This window comes from Dendrobates tinctorius, unplaced genomic scaffold (assembly GCF_039654945.1).
Source record: "Dendrobates tinctorius isolate UK_male_01 unplaced genomic scaffold, ASM3965494v1 ptg000177l, whole genome shotgun sequence".
NCBI classification, from domain to species: domain Eukaryota; kingdom Metazoa; phylum Chordata; class Amphibia; order Anura; family Dendrobatidae; genus Dendrobates; species Dendrobates tinctorius.
Genome location: NW_027361844.1, coordinates 1,023,577 through 1,043,202, shown reverse-complemented (window position 1 = coordinate 1,043,202; position 19,626 = coordinate 1,023,577). Strand labels below are relative to the sequence as shown.

Here is a 19,626-nt window from a genome sequence, read left to right as displayed (position 1 = left end):
GCACGGAAACTGCACCTCTTGGCAGAATCCGCAGGTCTTTTTGATGCGGATTTCCTGCGGATTTGGCCTGCGTTTTTACATCTGCGGATTTCTATTATGGAATGGGTGTAAAAACGCTGCGGAACCAAAAAAAGAATTGACATGCTGCGGGAAAAAAAAGATGCGATTCCGCGCGGATTTTTCCACAGCATGTGCACAGCAAATCTTTTTTTCCATAGGTTAAAATTGTACTGCAAAGCCACTGCGGATTCCTAATAAATCTGCAACGTGTGCACATACCCTTACTATTTTAAGAACAACTGAACACTTTAATAAGGAGTAAATGTCAAATGTGAAAACAAAAAGTATAAACACACTGGCACTCTCAGGATACAAGATATAAGCTCAAGCCGCTGGTTCTGTGCCTGTTCTGTCACTGTGTAAATATGAATAGATAATGGGAGAAAAGACGCCGCGCTAGAGCTGTGGGTGTAATAAACCAATAAATGCACACTGCCCCAACAATCTTATACGGGTATCATAAGTGTCGGCAACCAAATAGTGTCACAAGGTGGCCACCTGGGCCAATATAAAAGGATGCTCACAGATCAAAATCCCAAAACATGTAATCATTGGTGGTGTACAATGGTGAACAGAAGCCACATGCTAGGGGACCAGTCATTGCTTCTGAGTGACGTCACTGCAAGTAGCCAGCTCGTTCTATGCACTATTCATGAGTTGGAAGTAGATTTTACAATGAAAGCCTATGGAGCCTTGTTCTGACGCTCCACAGGCTTACATTATAAAATCAACTTCACGCGCAGAGCGCAGTGTGACCCAGAGAGTCTGCAGAGCAATGACATCACAGAGAAGCAGAAAAGAACAACACTGGATCCCGTAGAAAGCAGTGGTAGGTGAGTATATTAAGATATTCGCCGTATATATTACATGCATGTACAATGAATACAAAAAAGTTAGTGAGTGTACTTCTTTAAAATTACCACATCATTCAATGCTGCAGAGCTGTGTAAAATGTAGGTTTAATTTCTCTTCTTTGTTGCAAAAATATTTTTTTATGAAGATTAGGTTCTAAATAATGCTATAGTTCAACTGGGTGTTACTAGAGATTTGTCTGAGGACATGAACTTCTTCCACTAAATGAGGTCGACCAATCATAAGCAGGAAGTGTCATGCACGAGAGAAAAGAACACGCCCTTCTCTCCTTACTGATCTTTACAGCTGCTGTGTAGAAATAATTATGAGGTTATGTATACAAACACAGATCTTATCTTACAACAGTCAGCTGGTCACAGCTTCAGAGACTGGGAGTTCTGTGGAAACTGTTTGGGTAAGAATACAAGGACAGAACAATGGAAAGGACACCATTGTAGGCATTTACTACAGGCCGCCTGTGCAAGCTGAAGATATGGATGAACTCTTTATGCATCAAATGGCCAAGTTCTCCAAAAAATATGACATAGTTGTCATGCGAGATTTCAACTATCCAGACATTTGTTGGGAATCTCTCTCAGGCAAAACTAACAGGTCAAGGAAATTCTTATCCTCTCTTGCTGACAAATTTATCATCCAAAAGGTAGGGGAAAAAACAAGGGGAACTGCTGCCTTGGATCTAATCCTTATAAACAGGGAGGAAATGGTTGAGGAGGTAAACGTGGCTGGGACCCTAGGAGGTAGCGACCATGCTATTTTAGAATTTTGGATAACTAGAGGAGGAAGACCTGTGAAGACTCAGACTTCAAGGTTAGATTTCAGAAAGGCAGATTTTAAGGGATTCAGAAAGAGAATTGGAGGGACCCAATGGCTGGATATCCTTAAAGACAAAAATGTCCAGGAAGGATGGGAAATCTTGAAAAATGAAATTCTCAAAGCACAATTGTTAACAATTCCGAAAAGAGGGAAGAATAGGAAGCATTTAAGGAAACCAGGATGGATGAACACAGAACTTAAGCACATGCTAAAAAGGAAGAAGGAAATGTTTATAAAATGGAAAGAGGGAGGCACATCTAAAGAAGAATATAATGATGTCTGCAGAACCTGCAGGGCACAAATCAGATCAGTAAAGCTGACAATGAATTGCGGCTTGCAAGAGATGTCAAAAGCAATAATAAAGTATTTTGGGGATATGTCAAAAGTAAAAGAAAAGTCAAAGATGCTATAGGATTTTTACAGGATGAAAATGATGAAATGGTAAGACAGGATGTTGAGAAGGACGAACTTTTAAATTCCTATTTTGCATCTGTTTTCTCTCAGAAAGGAAATGTAACATCAACTGTTCTTCACTGTCCTATTAAGGGAATAGAAGAATCCAGGATATCTATAAACAGAAAGATAGTGAGGAAACACTTAGCTAACCTAAATGAATTCAAGTCTCCAGGTCCAGATGAACTACACCCCAGAGTACTGAAGGAGATAGCAGAAGAAATTTTTGAACCCCTCTCCATAATCTTTGAAAATTCTTGGAGAACAGGAGAAGTCCCAGAAGACTGGAGAAGAGCAAATGTTGTTCCTATCTTCAAAAAGGGGAAGAAGGTGGACCCAGGCAACTATAGGCCGGTGAGTCTGACTTCTATACCAGGAAAGATCTTTGAACAAATTATTAAACAACATGTATGTCAGTACCTGGATAAGAATGAAGTGATTAAACAGAGTCAGCATGGGTTTGTAATTAATAAGTCATGTCAGACTAACTTAATTTCCTTCTATGACGGAATCACTGATTGGGTGGATCAAGGAAATGCTGTAGATATAGTATATCTTGACTTCAGCAGAGCATTTGACAAAGTATCTCATACAATCCTTATTGAAAAAATGACTAAGTATGGAATGGACAAGGCAACTGTTAGGTGGATTCATAACCGGCTTAGTGATCGGACCCAAAGAGTGGTCGTAAATGGCTGCACATCCAGTTGGAAGAATGTCTCAAGTGGGGTACCACAGGGCTCTGTCCTGGGCCCTGTATTGTTCAACATCTTTATCAACGATTTAGATGAAGGTATTGAGGGTAAACTGATTAAATTTGCTGATGACACAAAGCTAGGAGGGATAGCTAATACTAGAGAAGAGAGAGAGAGGATTCAAAAAGATATAAATAAACTGGAGCAGTGGGCAGCAGCTAACAGAATGGTTTTTAACAGGGAAAAATGCAAAGTACTACATCTGGGCAATAAAAATGAAAAAAGCATATACAGAATGGAAGGAATAGGGCTAAGCAACAGCACATGTGAAAAAGACTTGGGTATACTAATAGATCACAGACTAAATATGAGTCAACAGTGTGATGCAGCAGCAAAAAAGGCAAATGCAATTCTAGGATGTATTAACAGAAGCATACAGTCTAGATCACGTGAAGTCATTATTGCCCTCTACTCCTCTTTGGTCAGACCTCATCTGGAATATTGTGTCCAGTTTTGGGCACCACATTTTAAAAAAGACATCAACAAACTGGAGCAAGTTCAGAAAAGAGCGACCAGAATGGTGACCGGTCTGCAAACCCTGTCTTATGATGAAAGGTTGCAGGATTTGGGAATGTTTAGTTAGCAAAAGAGAAGACTGAGAGGAGACTTAATAGCTGTCTACAAATATCTAAAGGGCTGTCACATTGTAGAAGGATCATTTTTATTCTCATTTGCACAAGGAAAGACTAGAAGCAATGGGATGAAACTGAATGGGAGGAGACACAGATTAGATATTAGAAAAAACTTTTTGACAGTTAGAGTGATCAATGAGTGGAACAGGCTGCCACGAGAAGTGGTGAGTTCTCCTTCAATGGAAGTCTTCAAACAGAGGCTGGACAGACATCTGACTGGGATGATTTAGCGAATCCTGCTTTGAGCAGGGGGTTGGACCAGATGGCCCAGGAGGTCCCTTCCAACTCTACGATTCTATGACATCTGGAAGTGTTTGTAATGATAGATAACAAATACTCACCACAAGAGACACATCTCTGGAAATGCTCAGTTGAAAACATAAATTCTAACTTGAACTTTACAAGCTAAATCTCCGCAACAGAGAGGAGAACTTAGAAAAGAAAAACTATATTTTATCCAGCTCTGCAGCCACTATTCCATGACATGGCGAGTTTCACGTGTTAAAACTGGTGAAATGACTGTTTAACCCCTTTCTGCCATGAGACGTACTATCCCGTCCATGTGCCCTGGGACTTAATTCCCAGGGACGGGATAGTACATCATGGCATTTAATGCGACATTGCGACTTCAGTCGCGATGATCGCATTAAAATTCCGATGCCATCCTACCTTATGGTAGATGGCCTCGGCATCCAGGGGTCTGTCGCTGCCCTCCCTTCCTCTCGATCGCTGTGATTGGCTGTTGAAATCGAAACAGCCAATCACAGCGCTTCTCATTGTTTCAGCCAATCGGCGCGGCTGAAACAATGATGTGCTAGGCTGGGATCGAGTACCGATGTACTCAATCCTGGATCTGATGCCTGGTAACGCCAGGCACCGGCAAAACCCCCCCCGGATTGGCGCGATCGCCGATCGCATCGATCGCGCCAATCGCAGGGCACAGCGGCGCTATACCGCCGCTCTGCCCTACCAGTATCGGTCCGGATCGGTGCTGTGTTAGCACCGATCCTAGGCAGGGACCTGAAACAGGCCCAGTAGGGCCTGCAGGAGCTGGTTGGCGCGATCGATTAGATAGGCGATCGCGCCAACCACAGGGCACAGCAGCTGTCACTCTGTGACCGCTCTGTGCCCTCCTGGTGACCTGGGCATGACCTGCCTTTGAATCGGAGCTGTGAGCTCCGATCCTAGGTGGTTGCCATGGTCACCAGGCAGTGCAGGGATTGGTGGATCGATATTATCATTCGATCCCACCAATGGCAGGTCACAGCAGCGATGTGACCGCTCTGTGACCTGCCCCTGACCTGCCTGTGACCTGTATGACAGCTCTGCAGGGGGTCCTCACACTAGCTGAGGATTCCCTAGAGAGCGGTCATACGTCTGGATCTCCTGGTGTGCTGGGTATTGTGGTGCCACAGCAGCTTGTAGCATCACAATACCTGCTAAAGAAAGAAGAAAGAAAACCCTACAACTGTAAGTATTGTCTGATCCCCGATCCCTGCCCAATCTAGCTTCACCCCCCCAATCTAGCTTCATCCCCCCCAATCTAGCTTCATCCCCCCCAATCCCCCTTCCCCCTACCCCCTCTTTTTACCCCCCTCCACCCCCCCTTTGCGCCACCTCCGTGCGCACATTTAGCAGCCGCCGAGCGTTGATTGGTGACGTAGTTCACCAATCAACACTCGTGCTTGCTTTTTGTCTCTAAGCCCCCTTTGCGCCAGCTCCGTATTCGCATCCTACAGCCGCCAAACTTTGATAAGTTGACATAGTTCACTTATCATAGCTTGTGCTTGCTGATTTCTTTTTTTTTCACCCCCTCTTTGCGCCACCTGACTACAAGCGTAAGTGCTAATCCCTGTCCGATCTCTCTTCATCCCCACCCTTCCCCTCTTCCCCCTCTTTTTACCCCCTCAATCCCCCTTGCGTCGCCTCTGTGCCCACATTTAGCAGCCCCCTTTGCGTCACTCCGTATTCGCATCCCACAGCCGCCAAACTGTGATAAGTGACATAGGTCACTTATCATAGCTTGTGCTTGCTGATTTCCTTTTTTTTTTTCACCCCCTCTTTGCGCCACCTGACTACAAGCGTAAGTGCTAATCCCTGTCCGATCTCTCTTCATCCCCACCCTTCCCCATCTTTTTACCCCCTCAATCCCCCTTTGCGTCGCCTCTGTGCCCACATTTAGCAGCCCCCTTTGCGCCACTCCGTATTCGCATCCCACAGCCGCCAAACTGTGATAAGTGACATAGTTCACTTATCATAGCTTGTGCCTGCTGATTTCCTTTTTTTTCACCCCCTCTTTGTGCCACCTAACTACAAGTGTAAGTGCTAATCCCTGATCCCTGTCCGATCTCTCTTCATCCCCCCTTCCCCCACTTTTTACCCCCTCCATCCCCCTTTGCACCGCCTCTGTGCGCACATTTAGCAGCCCCCTTAGCGCCAACTCCTTATTTGCATCGCACAGCCGCCAAACTGTGATAAGTGTCATAGTTCACTTATCAGAGCTTGTGCCTGCTGATTTCCTTTTTTTCACCCCCCCTTGCACCACACCTGTACGCACACCCAGCAGCCGCCACTGAACTTTGATAAGTGACACCGTTCACTTATCAGAGCTAGGGCCTGCTGTTTTAGACTTTTCTTTTCACAGGTATTTTTCTCCCCATTTCCTTTTTTCTTTTAGCTTTTTCTTTACAGGATAGTGTGCACCAATCACTAGCTCCCCCACACTTACACATAGTTGTAAATAAAGTACACCCAAGCACCACTTTCACAAAAAATGTCCCGCCCGTCGCGTTCGTCCCAACAGCGCTATTCAATGGAGGAGGCATATTCTTACCTTGCCTCCGACACTGATAGCGAGGATGACGATCCGACTTTTCTTTATTTTTCGGATTCTTCATCCTCTTCCTCTTCCCCCTCCTCATCTTCTTCCTCGGGTCCTGCGGAACCGCCAAGCAGACGCTCCAGGACAGAAGATGAGGCAGCGCCCACCATGCCCGAAGCTGATTCAGTAGACCCTGTATGGACTTCGCCCCCCGAAAATTACGAGCCATTGATTCCTGATTTTGTGGCAGAATCAGGAATCAAGTTTGACACCACCGGCCTCACAGAAATAGACTTTTTCAAAGTCTTTTTCTCTGAGGATTATGTTAACCTCATGGTGGAGCAAACTAATTTGTACACTCGTCAATTTTTGGCGGAAACCCGATTTCAACATATTCCAACTGGTCTCCTGTGGATGCAGTTGAAATGAGGCAGTTTTGGGGCCTGGTCCTCCACATGGGGATACTGAAGAAGCCGGAAATTCGGCAATATTGGAGTGTTGATATTTTATACAACACTCCAGTGTTCCGAATGGTCATGGTCCGGACACGTTTTGAGGCCATCCACAAGTTTCTGCATTATACCGATAATGCACTGTGTCCCGCACGAGATGACCCCAACTTTGACCGTCTGTTCAAAGTTCGGCCGGTCATCGAACACTTCAACAAAAAGTTTGCTGAAGTGTACGTGCCCCAAAGGAACATCAGCGTGGATGAGTCCTTGGTCCATTTCAAGGGAAGGCTCGGATTCCATCAATACATGCCCAGTAAGAGGGCCAGGTACGGAATCAAACTCTACAAACTTTGTGAGAGTACCTCAGGGTACACTCACAGGTTTAGAGTCTACGAAGGAAAGGACACCAGGATTGAACCCCCTGAGTGTCCCCCTGTCCTGGGAGTGAGTGGGAAAATTGTGTGGGATTTGATTCACCCACTGCTGGATAAAGGTTATCACCTCTACACTAATAACTTTTATACCAGCATCCCACTCTACAAATCCCTCTCTGCACGAGGTACCGCAGCCTGCGGTACTGTCCGCAAAAATCAGAGAGGCCTTCCGAAGACGCTACTTGGGCAGATGCTCAGAAAAGGTGAGAGCAGAGCCCAATGTAGCGACCACCTGCTGGTGGTCAAGTACAAGGACAAGAGGGATGTCCATCTCTTCACCACCATACATGGTGATGGCAGCACCCTCTGCACTGTACGGGGTACCTCCACACAGGTCAGAAAACCGACCTGTGTAGTGGGGTACAACAAAAACATGGGGGGCGTTGATCTCTCCAATCAATACCTCCAACCATACAATGCTCTCAGAAAGGCAAGGGCGTGGTACAAAAAGCTGGCCGTGCACATCGTACAAATGGCAATGCTCAACGCATTCCTGCTGTCACAATGTGCACACCCCACCGATACGTCGTACCTTCATTTCCAGGAGGTAGTGGTTAAGGCCCTGATGTTTGGCGCTCAGGAAGGAGCGGGTCCCAGTACTTCCGGAACTGAAGGTGCTCGTATCGTACCAGGTCAGCATTTTCCGGGGGTGGTCCCGCCAACTGGTAGAAAAGGTAAGCCGCAAAAAAGGTGCCGAGTGTGTTACAAAAAGGGAATACGCAAGGACACCATTTACCAGTGCGACACCTGCCCCGAAAAACCTGGCCTGTGTATGAAGGATTGCTTCAAATTGTACCACACCTCCATGCACTATTAATTTACATTAGTGTAGTTGGGGGCACATCTAGATTTGTTCTTTGGGGGTCCAGTATACAAAATGATGTCTCATGTGGGTTTTTTTCCTGTTTAGGCACATCAGGGGCTCTGCAAACGGAACATGACGCCAGCAGACCCATCAAATTCTGCATTCCAAAATGTCACTACTTCCCTTTCGAGCCCCGACATGTGCCTAAACAGTTTTTTCCCACATGTGGGGTACCAGCGTACTCAGGTCAAATTGGACAACGTCTTTGGGGGTCCAATTTCTCCTGTTACTCTTGGGAAAATTAAAAATTGGGGACTAAAAATAATTTATGTGGAAACAAAATAGGATTTTATATTTTCACGCCCGGGCATTATAAGCTTTATAAGAGATCATTTTTGTGGAAAAAAGAATAATATTTTTTTTTCACGCCCGGGCAATAAACTTTAGCGAAACACTTGGGGGGTTTAAAGTTCTCACCACACATCTAGATAAGTTCCTTAGGGGGTCTAGTTTCCAAAATGGGGTCACTTGTGGGAGGTTTCCACTGTTTAGTTACATCAGGGGCTCTGCAAACGGAACATGACGCCCGCAGGCCATGCCATCAAAGTCTGCATTCCAAAATGTCATTACTTCCCTTTCGAGCCCTGCCGTGTGCCCAAACAGTGTTTCTCCCCCACATATGGGGTATTAGCGCACTCAGGACAAATTGGACAACAACTTTTGGGGTCCAATTTCTCCTGATACTCTTGGGAAAGTAACAAATTGGGGACTAAGAGATCATTTTTGTGGAAAAAAAATTTAATATTTTTTTTTCACGCCCGGGCATTAAAAAGCTTTAGCGAAACACTTGGGGGTTCAAAGTGCTCACCACACATCTAGATAAGTTCCTTAGGGGGTCTAGTTTCCAAAATGGGGTCACTTGTGGGGGTTTCCACTGTTTAGGCGTATCATGGGCTCTCCAAATGGAACACGGCGTCCGATTTCAATTTCAGCCAATTTAAGGTTGAAAATGTGAAACGGCGCTCTTTCCCTTCCGAGCCCTGCTGTGTGCCCAAACAGTGTTTCTCCCCCACATATGGGGTATCAGCGCACTCAGGACAAATTGGACAACAACTTTTGGGGTCCAATTTCTCCTGATACCCTTGGGAAAATAACAAATTGGGGACTAAACGATCATGTTTGTGGAAAAAATATGATTTTTTATTTTTACGCCCGGGCGTTATAAACTTCTGTGAAGCTCTTGGGGGTTCAAAGTGCTCACCACACATCTAGATGAGTTCCTTAGGGGGTCTAGTTTCCAAAATGGGGTCACTTGTGGGGGTTTCCACTGTTTAGGCGTATCATGGGCTCTCCAAACGGAACATGGCGTCCGATTTCAATTTCAGCCAATTTTAGGTTGAAAATATCAAATGGCGTTCTTTCCCCTCCCTCCGAGCCCTGCTGTGTGCCCAAACAGTGTTTCTCCTCCACATATGGGGTATCAGCGCACTCAGGACAAATTGGACAACAACTTTTGGGGTCCAATTTCTCCTGATACCCTTGGGAAAATAACAAATTGGGGACTAAACTATCATGTTTGTGGAAAAAATATGTTTTTATTTTTACGCCCGGGCGTTATAAACTGCTGTGAAGCCCTTTGGGGTTCAAAGTGCTCACCACACATCTAGATGAGTTCCTTAGGGGATCTAGTTTCCAAAATGGGGTCACTTGTGGGGGGTTTCCACTGTTTAGGCATATCATGGGCTCTCCAAACGGAACATGGTGTCCGATTTCAATTTCAGCCAATTTTAGGTTAAAAATATCAAACGGCGCTCTTTCCCTTCCGAGCCCTGCTGTGTGCCCAAACAGTGTTTCTCCTCCACATATGGGGTATCAGCGCACTCAGGACAAATTGGACAACAACTTTTGGGGTCCAATTTCTCCTGTTACCCTTGGGAAAATAAAAAAAATGTTGCTAAAATATCATTTTTGTGACTAAAAAGTTAAATGTTAATTTTTTCCTTCCACGTTGCTTCTGCTCCTGTGAAACACCTGAAGGGTTAATAATCTTCTTGAATGTAGTTTTGAGTAGCTTGAGGGGTGCAGTTTTTAGAATGGTGTCACTTTTGGGTATTTTCTGCCATATAGACCCCTCAAACTGACTTTGAATGTGAGGTGGTCCCTAAAAAAAATGGTTTTGTAAATTTTGTTGTAAAAATGAGAAATCGCTGGTCAACTTTTAACCCTTATAACTACCTAATAAAAAAAAATTTTGTTTCCAAAATTGTGCTGATATAAAGTAGACATATGGGAAATGTTATTTAGTAATTACTTTGTGTCACATATTTCTCTATTTTAAGGGCATAAAAATTCAAAGTTTGAAAATTGCAATATTTTCAAATTTTTTTCCATATTTCCATTTTTTTCACAATTAAACGCAAGTTATATGAATGAAATTTTTCCACTAACATGAAGTACAATATGTCACGAGAAAACATTCTCAGAATCGCCTAGATCCGTTGAAGCGTTCCAGAGTTATGACCTCATAAAGGGACAGTGGTCAGAATTGTAAAAAATGGCCCGGTCTTTAACGTGCAAACCACCCTTGGGGCTTAAGGGGTTAAAGTCAAAATGCTATCTCAGAGCAATGGAGTCTTTGTGCATGCCCATACCAAAGAATGATTTTACCAAAGAATGCTGCACATCAGTAATAACTAGCAAAGCTTAAGAAAAATATAACCATCATTAATTTTCAAGGTTCATTATGTCTCAAAGTCGGTCAAGAGGTCTGGTTTCCACCAGTATATCTTGTCTAGAAAACAGCATTTTACAGAATATTACAAAAACTGTAGGGGGAGCATTAGTTTCTTTAAGGTGAAACAAAACTTGACTCTATAAATGGTATATTTATGGCCATTTTTATAGATTATAATAGCTTTACTGATTATTTTCTTAATCATAAATAACCCTTCAATTATAATCTAGGAATAAAAATTTGGTCAAGCTGCCTACATAGTTATTTTGATGCGTGATGATGCACCCCAACATTATATGCAAGCTGTGCATCCTTCAATTCTTTGTAAGGGGCCTACATCCAACAGCTACGTGCTTCAGCGTGTCAGTGAAGAAGCCCACAGCCCAATATACAGTGGCATGTAACAGCTTGGGCACCCCCATCAAAATGTGACACAGCGTTTTCCTAGTATCTCTTCTCTTAAAGGGGCTGTCCAGTCTTAATCTATAAGGCTGCAGTCACTTTATGTGACTTCACGCTTGTGAATCCTCAGATCGTGTGCACTGCGTGCTAGCACCGGAATGGTCAGTCACGTGACAGCAAGTATAGGAGATGCATACTCCTGGCCACATTCCAACTAGACTTTTTCCAGGCTCACTTAATACAGTGCTGTGCAAATTAATTGGGACAAAGCATTTTTTTAAGTAAAATCGTAAGTTGGTTACAGTCAGTGATTCAAACCAGTTTTAACTGCTTTGAACAGGTGTGAGTGCCTGTTCAAAGCAATTAAAACTGGTTTGAATCACTGACTGGTAACCAACTTACGATTTTACTTAAAAAAATGCTTTGTCTCAATTAATTTGCACAGCACTGTACACTTGTGCCCATCTAGTTGGAATGTGGCCAGAAGTACGCATATTGCATACTTGCAGTCACAGGTCCTTCTGCTTATGGCGCCAGTGAATATGATGGGAGGATTCATATCTGCAGTCACATAGAATGACTGCATACTTATAGCTTAAGACCAGACAACCCCTTTCAGTGATCTTGGGAGACTCACATAAGTTGGACGCCTGCTAATCGGACATTGATGACAATCTTTTTTGGTATTATGCCATCAATCTCGTTTCTCTTTTTAGCAAGAACAATGCATGACTCAATACATGGCTGACATTTTCTGAGGTCAATTATCTGTCTGACAACTTTATACCAATGCAGTTATTAACCTGGGATAAACAGCACATCTCCAGCTTGTAAGGTACATTCATATCTTCTAGCTTGTGAAAAAAGAGGATATTTGACCAAGTCTGGGTTATCCACGTCTAGCACTTCAGATTTGTCACCTGGTAAATTAAGAAAACACGTTCAGTTTTGGAAACTTCATTAATATAAATATGTGCCAATAAAAGGATTTTATGTTAAATTAAAGTCAAGAAAATTCTCACAACTAAGACGATGTTCACAAGTTTCAGAGGGTGCGCTCTCTGATTTGCAAAAGTTGACCCTCAGAACAGCCTATATCACAGATATAAAAGCAACACTAATTCCTGGTATATAAAGTCCACATCTCAGACCAGTGCCAGAACAATGACCAATATTCAGCTATACTCTTTTCTTTACCTGATAAATATAAATAAGGAGCATCCCGTGGGCTGTATAAGACCACCCGTTTTGTTCCTGTCACCTGAATCAGCAAGTTATCCATAACCTAGAAGAAGATTTTTGAGTCAGTTATACAAGAATCATCAGAACATGCAATCCTATTTAAGGGTATTGTAATAAGACAAACTTGCATAATTAAAAAAAAAAATCCATGTAAAAAATATATTTTCAGTGCAGAATTTGACTTGCGTGCAGATTTTATTTTGTAGCATACTGAACATATTTAGAGTAGATAAATCAGAGAAAATAGATCAGTAGCCATAGTTTAGAAAAGTTGTTTTTTGTATCTCTATAGTTATCTCATAATGTATCCAGAGCTGTAAAAAAAAAAAAAAAACAACTGAAATTTACAACTGAGGCATCTGACTTTTGCAGGAAAATCTAAACTAAATAGCATACATCAGTGTAAATTTGTATTGCAGATTACATATATTGTGACAGGTTCACTGGTGGATGAGGAGCCATTTTGCTTTTCCAGAGCCTTTGTGCTACTAGTAACCTGGAAGCCCTATATGATGACAGATCTGAGTGAGGACTTGCTATTTTTGTGGACTGAGTGGAAGCTTTTATGGGGAACATTTTACATAAAATTTGGGATCACACTAAGGCTGGTTACACATTTGCGTATGGAGGAGCTGTGGAGGGATACGGACTTCCTCCGTGAAGCTCCGCCCACAGCCACACCTCCTACAGTCAGCTCCGTCAACATGCGGCCTTCGTACCCTATCTTCAACAGTGGGTACGCAGGCTGTGCGGATGTATGCGGATGCCTCCGCATGCGTCGCTTTGACGGTGCGGCGACTGCACCAAAATGCAACACGTTGCGTTTTGCGCAGGTCGCAGCACCATCAAAACGACGCATGCGGAGGCATCCGCATATATCCGCACGGCCTGCGTACCCACTGTTAAAGATAGGGTACACAGGCCGCATGCCGACGGAGGCGGAGCTGACCGGAGGAGGTGCGGCCGTGGGCAGAGCTTCATGGAGGAAGTTCGCATCCCTCCGCAGCTCCTCCATACGCAAATGTGAAGCCAGCCTTATCCAGCGCTCTACACTAAGCACTTACTTTGGGGTTTCCATCTAAATCTCTGGGTGACGTGATTCAGATGAAATCCCCGATGCATCCATTCACTATAGTGAGACAGCAGATTTACTCTGGACTCTGTCTGGCCTCTGTTCCTCGGTTTTCTTCTTTTCAGACCTGCACAAAACTGTGGTCGATGGCAATTTTATGCAATCCTAAAAAGACGGACACCGTCGGATCACAGGTCAGACGGCGTCCAAAGTGCCTCCATGTGCCACATTGTAAGGAATATTGAGCCAGAGATTCTGTCTGAATCACATATTTCAGAGATTTACACGGAAACCCCAGTGTAAGCGCTCAGTGCAGAGTGCAGGATAAATGTGCGCCGAGGCTTACTGCGATCTTTGGGAGGCGGAATGAAAAAAAATCAACAGCATGTGAAGAATTGATTTTATTTATTTTTTATGCCGTTCCTTGTGCGGTATAAGTGATTAGGTAACTTCATTCTTCAGGTCGGTGCGATTACAGCAATACCAGATTTATAGCGGGTTTTTATGTTTGGCTGCTGTCACACACTAAAAGACACTTTTTCTTGCGAAAACTGGTTTTTGCATCATCATATTTTAAGAGCTATAATTTTACCATATTTCAGCCGACACAGTTATGTGATGGCTTGTTTTTGCGGGATTAGCTGACGTTTCTGTTGGTGCCATTTTCAGGCACATGACATTTTTTAATCGCTTTCTATTCTGATTTTTGGTAGACAGAATGAACAAAAAACAGCAATTCGGGAATTGCTTTTCTTTTTATACCATACCGAGTGTGGTTTAATTGATAAAGCGGTTTTATTCTTCGGGTCAGAATGATTACAGCGATACCTCATTTATATTTTTTTTATGTTTTGGCGCTTTTACACAAAAACTATTTTATAGAAAAAAATTATTTTTTCATCGCTTTATTCTGAGAGCTATATCTTTTTTACTTTTTCGCTGATGACGCTGTATGGCGGCTTCTTTTTTGTGGGACAAGATGACGTTTTCAGTGGTACAATGTTTATTTACATCCATCTTTTTGATTGCGTTTTATTGCACATTTTGATTGGCGGTATGATGATAAAGCATTATTTTTTGCCTTTTTTATGGTGTTGACTGAAGGGGTTAACTAGTAGGCCAGATTTATAGAGCGGGCTGTTACGGACGTGGCGATACCAAATGTGTACTTTTATGGGGTTTTTTTTACATAAATAAATGTATTTATTGGTAACATATTTATTTTATTGTCTTTATTTGGGGATTGTTACACATTATATTTTTTTTAACTTTATTACATTGTCCCAGTATGGGACATTAATATTTTACATCAGATCGCTGATCTGACACTTACAACTGCTGAGTATCAGATCAGCATCTGGCAGGCAGGGAAGGAGGCTTCTCAGGTCCTGCTCTCAGCAGGCGCTCACAAGCCACCTTCCCTGCAGGACCCCGCGGTCATCTTGGGGCCGGGGTCTCCATCGAGACCATCAGGACAATGTGATCGCATTACTTTGTTCTGATGGGAGCCCCCTCCCTGCGTGATGCTTCTCTATGCTGCTGTCACTACTGACAGCGGCATCAGAGGGGTTAAATGCCCATGGTTGGTGCTAGCACCGATCGTGAGTGTTGCTGCGGGGTGTCAGCTGTCACATACAGGTGGTACCTGCATGCGATCGCCGCAGCGCTCAGCGGCGCCGTACTAGCACTGCTCTCGGAGCCAACGTACCTCCCGCAGAGCAATACTAGTACGGCGCATGTCGCAAAGGGCTTAAACTACATCCACAGGTGTGTCTCTAATTGACTCAGATGTTGCCAAAAAACCTATTAGAAGCATATCTGATGTTTATGACGTTTACCTCAAGAAAAACTCAAATAAACTGGAAACCATATTTAAAGATGTCAATCCAAAATGTAAAGCTGAACATACATATGGTAGGTAAATCAGAGGGAAACTGGGCAGTAGCCATAGTTTAGAAAAGTTGTTTGTATTTCTATGGTTATCATACATCATAATGTGTCCAGAGCTGTAGTCCTGGTGAGCTGATACGGAACACACTGGAGAAAAACTGGTCTTTCTCAAAAAATGCAGGTATCTGAATGTCTTCTGCCAACTCGGGAAACTGTTTGCTGATGTCTGCAATGTCCTGCATATAGGAAACAAAATGGCAACAAAACAGGAGATGGTGTGAAAAATAAAATCATTCACAGGATATTTTTTAATACAAAAATCAAAATCCACTATGATTTTTTAAAATATAAATAATTCCAAACTTATTTCCTGTTACAGAGCTATCAAGAGAATGAAGAGGTGGGTGCACATGTAAGTGTCCATCACCATTGAAGACTTTGGGCTTCATGGAAAGTGATACAACACAAGAACACCATAAAAATCTGAAAAATGTTATCAACCATGTAGTGTCTAATCTAATCACTACATGACAATGGATGAATGAGATAAAAAGAAATAACAAAATCTTCTAGCTTTCCCACTGTATGAGCAGAGCAGGGATTTTCATAGGCTACAAAAACAAGTGGCTGTTTTTCCAGAAGTCATCCAGTTGCACAATCGTTTTAATATAACACTTTTTACCTTGCGAGGGTCTTCGCCTAAGGAACGGAGATAATATTTTTCATCCTAAAAGAATAAAAAATAGTCAATTTTTTGTGAACCAAATATGTACACAGATCTACCAATGAGGTTTTATAATGGGGAACAGCTGAAAAAAACACAATGGCACAATAATGTCTTATCCGGGTGACTGGGGTATTAGGATACAGGGAATTGCTCACCTGTTTGGGTTGTGAAACCACAACACACAATGTGCTTGATATGGCTGCTGCAGACCCACAAAGCTACCCACGATATAATGGCAAGGAAAGAAGGGGTTTTGTTCTGTGCCATGAAGAATACCAATGGGAATTCCAAGAAGGAATCAGGAACCAGGATAAAAGAATGTCCTTGCCAAAGTGTTTAAAAGTATAACAAAGTCTTCCTCAGGACAAACCACAAGTATAGGACTAAACCCCTGTCGAGGGTTAAATTGGTATTCTTGGCAGCGCAGAACACAACCCCTTTATTCCTTGCCGTAATAAGGTTTTATATAGTTATACCTAAAAGCCTTCATTCACATTAGGCCAACTTCGGCCAAAGCAGCCAATATGGACAGGTTCGGCTGACAATCTAATGTATATTGGGCCCCTGACAGATAATTGTTGGGGGAGATAAGGATCCAGAATGTCCGATTTCAGACTGTTGATCCCTTTGTACTCCAGTAGATAAGCTGCTGGCAGAGTCTCCTGTAGAGAACAGACGAGCACTTGGAGAGCGAACACATCTGTGTATGAAAGAGTCGGGTGACACAGTTGGCAGCGAAACCATCATTTGGTCAGCAACTATCTAATCAGAATGGGGAGCTCAAAGGGGTTGTCCTGTGTGATGGGTGTATTTGATCACACAGGAACATGCTTTGATCATACCACAGCTCCTGGGCAGGAGAGGAAGCAAAAGAGAGGATACAGACAGAACAGCACAGGATCACCTCTGATTCTTATTGTAATTTAAAACATGTCACTCCCTGTTTTTAAGCAATGTTTTACCTGGAAGAAAAAAATCCACTGTGATCCCCTGCTGTCCTGTCTGTATACTCTCTCTGTCTTGTCCCCTGCCTAGGAGCTGTGGTATGATCAGATCATGCCCCTGAACTGTCAGACACAGTCATTACACAGTACACAGCACATCATTTATAAGATTATCGCAGCGCAGGAACATTTCTTTTCTTTTGAAACATCCAATTGTGGAACTTATTATCATTCCAAAATCTATTGATTAAAATAAACTTTGTTCAACAACCACCTCAAGGGAGGTTGGAAAAGCAGAGCTTTCCAGATATAATATTTATCAGATAAATAGGTGACAGTGAGGATAAAAATACTGGATATCACTTCACCAAATGTCCTGCTTCCCGGGTCCTCCACCAGTTTGGAAGTCCTGGCCACCTTCAATGAGGTTTCAACACGGACATGTGACCAGGACAGGCAATGAGGTCATAGGTCTTTGTAGAAACATTGTCACTGGGGGGCCAGAATACACACTGATGTACAGTCAGGATAATGTTGCTCAGTTTGTTATTAAGCTTTTGGTGAAACATTTCAAGGGCTGGACAACCTTTCTGATAAAGTCAGTTTGTGAACATTTCTGGTCCAAAGAACTTAGTGCATAAAAATAATCTGCACAGATTCCTAAGACCACCATGCAGGCTGTCATGCTTTGGCTGGAGTACTAAAAAGCTGCTGGCACTCGACTCTTGGTGGAATCAGGTTTCCTGGAGTGAGGAATCAACGTTCTCCATGTTGCAATCTGATAGATAAATAGGTAAAAGCCCAGAGAACATTACCTACAAACGAGCATAGTGCTTACTGCAAGATTTGGTACAGAAGGTATATGGCTATGGGCTGTGTTTTAAGGTTATAGTTAGGCCACTAATTACCAGTGATGGGTAGAAAAGACATGTTGGATAACTGTATGATACCAACTTTGCAACAGTTTGAGAAGACCCCATTCTGTTCCATTATGGCAAAGCCCCTGTGCATAAGGTCACAAGTCTGGTGCAGAGGACCTCAAGCAGTCTGCACATAAACCTCACCACTAACCCATCAAACACCTTTGTTAAAAATGTAAATGCCATTTGGAAACCAGACTTTCTCATTCAATATCAGTATCTGTCCTCACAATTACTATGTTGGCTGAATGGACCCAAGTTCTCACACACTCTAAATAATCTGGAGGAAAGCCATCATAGAAGAGTGTAGGCTTTTATAACTACAAATAGGAGGATTCATTTTTAACATTTATGGTTTTAGATTATTATTATTATTTATATAGCGCCATTAATTCCATGGTGCTGTACATGAGAAGGGGGTTACATACAAAGTTATACATATCGTTAACAGTAAACAAATTTGCAATGACAGACTGGTACAGAGGGGAGAGGACCCTGTCCTTGAGGACTTACATTCTATGGGATAGTGGGGAAGAGACAGAATGTCGGGGGTGCAGCAGCTCTGGTGGTTTTGAGGCGGCAGCTCGGGCGGTGGTGAGGCGGCAGATTGATTATTGCAGGCTGTAAGCTTTCCTGAAAAGATGGGTTTTCAGGTTCTGTTTGAAGGATCCGAGGGTGCTGGATAATCGGACGTGTTGAGGCATGGAATTCCAGAGGATAGGGGATATTCGGGAAAAATCTTGGAAGCGGTTGTGTGAGGAACGAATAAGTGTGGAGGAGAGTAGCAGGTCTTGGGAGGATCGAAGAGTACGTGAGGGAAGATATTGGGAGATTAGTTCAGAGATATAGGGAGGGGACAGGTTGTAGATGGCTTTGTAGATCAGTGTTAGTAGTTTGGACTGGATTCGTTGGTGAATTGGGAGCCAGTGGAGGGATTTGCAGAGGGGAGAGAACAGGGGAGTAGCGAGGAGAGAGGTGGACTAGTCGGGCAGCAATGTTGAGGACAGACTGAAGTGGTGCAAGAGAGTTAGCAGGGAGGCCACAGAGGAGAGTGTTGAAGTAGTCAAGGCGGGAGATGATGAGGTCATGTACAAGAGTTTTAGTAGATTGAGGGCTGAGGAAGGGACGGATTCTGGAAATATTTTTGAGTTGGAGGCGACAGGAGGTGGCAAGAGTTTGGATGTGTGGTTTAAAGGTTTAAAGGACAAGGCAAAGTCTAAAGTTACTCCGAGGCAGCGGATTTCAGGTGCGGGAGAGAGAGTGATGTCGTTTACCATAATAGATAGATCGGGCAGGGAAGATATGTGAGATGGAGGAAAGATAATGAGTTCAGTTTTGTCTACATTGAGTTTTTGGAAATGAGAGGTGAAAAAGGAGGATATGGCTGATAGATACTCAGGGATTTTGGACAGCAGAGAGGTGACATCTGGGCCAGAGAGGTAGATCTGAGTGTCGTCCGCATACAGGTGGTACTGGAAGCCGTGGGACTTTATGAGTTGTCCTAGGCCAAGAGTATAGATGGAAAAAAGTAGGGGCCCCAGGACAGAGCCTTGGGGGACTCCAAAAGACAGAGGGCGGGATGAGGAGGTAATGTGGG

General features: G+C 43.3%; 1 protein-coding gene across 2 annotated transcripts in view; it reads right to left on the bottom strand.

Moving 5' to 3' along the window:
- The window catches only part of TYW5 (tRNA-yW synthesizing protein 5), a 39,141-nt gene that overhangs the window by 2,749 nt on the left and 16,766 nt on the right, over positions 1-19,626 (bottom strand). For both annotated transcript variants that reach the window (XM_073551442.1, XM_073551443.1), the window contains exons 5-8: positions 16,121-16,165; positions 15,537-15,674; positions 12,432-12,519; positions 12,038-12,154 (exon numbers count right to left, since the gene is read on the bottom strand). In XM_073551442.1, the coding sequence (XP_073407543.1) occupies positions 12,038-12,154; positions 12,432-12,519; positions 15,537-15,674; positions 16,121-16,165 (388 nt within the window). The remainder of the gene's footprint in view (positions 1-12,037; positions 12,155-12,431; positions 12,520-15,536; positions 15,675-16,120; positions 16,166-19,626) is intronic.